The sequence below is a fragment of the Antedon mediterranea genome, chromosome 11 (assembly GCF_964355755.1).
Source record: "Antedon mediterranea chromosome 11, ecAntMedi1.1, whole genome shotgun sequence".
NCBI classification, from domain to species: domain Eukaryota; kingdom Metazoa; phylum Echinodermata; class Crinoidea; order Comatulida; family Antedonidae; genus Antedon; species Antedon mediterranea.
In genome coordinates, this window is record NC_092680.1 from 10,462,612 (window position 1) to 10,464,297 (window position 1,686).

General features: G+C 35.6%; 1 protein-coding gene across 1 annotated transcript; it reads left to right on the forward strand.

Annotated features, from left to right (window-relative positions):
* The first annotated feature begins 269 nt into the window (after positions 1-269).
* Positions 270-773, forward strand: LOC140061969 (uncharacterized). Its single transcript, XM_072108009.1, has one exon. It carries the CDS (start codon positions 270-272, stop codon positions 771-773), a length of 504 nt encoding a protein of 167 aa, XP_071964110.1.
* The last annotated feature ends 913 nt before the right edge of the window (positions 774-1,686 follow it).

Sequence of the window (1,686 nt, forward strand, 5' to 3'; positions counted from 1 at the left end):
ATGGCTCTTAACCAATATGGTTGCCGTAAACACTTTTCTACAACCCATAATTTGGTTGATCTACTAAATGTGTTCTATGAAGGTAGTAACATTCCCAAATCTGTTGGTCAGTTAGTTTTAACTGACTTTAGTAAAGATTCGATTGTGTTGACCACGCAATAGCAGTTTCTAAATTAGTAACACTTGGCTGTAGACCTGAAATTGTACCGTGGTTAATTAGCTTTTTGTCAAACAGAACCCAACAAGTACGCTATAAATCCACCTTATCAATGAGTGTTAATCTAACATGTGGCGTCCCTCAAGGTACGCTCCTTGGGCCTATGATCTTTCTTGCTCTAATTAATGATGCCATGCAAGACTCGCCATGTAAAACTTGGAAATATGTAGATGATTTGTACATAGGACAGATAGTAAAAAAGGATGAAATTTCCTCAATTCAGAATGATGTTGCTTTACTGAATGTATGGTCTAATGAAAACAAACAAAAACTTAACCCAACTAAATGTAAAACTATGTATTTTAACTTTCAATATGAACATGAACCCCTTTTGATTGGTAATGCTACAATTGAAATCGTTAATGAAACTAAGTTACTAGGTTTATGGATACAAGCTAACCTCAAATGGGACCGTAATGTTAAAGAAATTGTATCCAAAGCCAGCAGACGTCTGCATATATTATGTAGATTAAGAAAGTTCAATCTTCCGAAATTTGATCTTGTAGATGTATTTAAGAGTTACATAAGACCAAGTGTTGAATATGCTGTCCCATGAGTATGGCATTCTAGTCTCACTAAGAAACAAAGTGATATGATAGAATCTGTCCAAAAAAAGGGGTTGCAGAATAATATTGTGTAATGACTACATATGTTATGACCAGGCACTCAATGATCTTTCTTTAGACACTTTATCTGATAGAAGGCGTAATCTATGCTATAAGTTTGCTCTGAATTGTTCAAAAAGTATTCATTTTGGAAAATGGTTTCCAGTGAAGAATGTAAGTAACATGAAACTAAGACGTGTAAAGTATCAACAACCCAAATGCAGAGTTGAAAGATATAGAACAAGGCCAACAGCCATTAAGTCGCGTGCTACAATGCATAATGATACGGGACCGACAGACAGACCGACAGACAGACCGACAGACAGACCGACCGACATAGTGAACTATAGTCGCGTCCACGCGACTAAAAAGGCATAATTTTGACGAATTTTTTTACTTTTTCATTAAAAACGTGCGCAAATTATCCAATTCGACGTGCTCGTATGACGTAATTTTAAGTCTAAATTGTTTAAAAGATGGTAAAATTATTAGAAAAGGCTGCAAAAACATAAATCGCGCAAAAAAAGTATGTATTTAACGATACGTGCGCACCACGCGCGTAAAAATTTGCGCGCGTATGGGAATTTTTGACATGCTCAAAATGACAAGAAACGCGTAGAAAGTTGATTAAAAATGAATTTTTCGCATTTTAAAATTTTAAATGCGCGTTCGCGCGTAACTTTGTGGCTTTCTGACTCATGGCAATTTTGTAAACGCTTAAAATTGCCTGAAACGTACTCTTATTTCATCGAAAATAAATTTTGAAAATTTTAAGCGCGCGTACGCATGCGTTACATGCGCTACGCACGTAATTGTACTGCCATATGATGATTTATGCCCTGAAATTTATGAGTACCAAATTTT

Bases quoted from the DNA above. Each gene is read 5' to 3' on its own strand.
- LOC140061969 (XM_072108009.1), top strand. From the start codon at position 270: ATGAGTGTTAATCTAACATGTGGCGTCCCTCAAGGTACGCTCCTTGGG.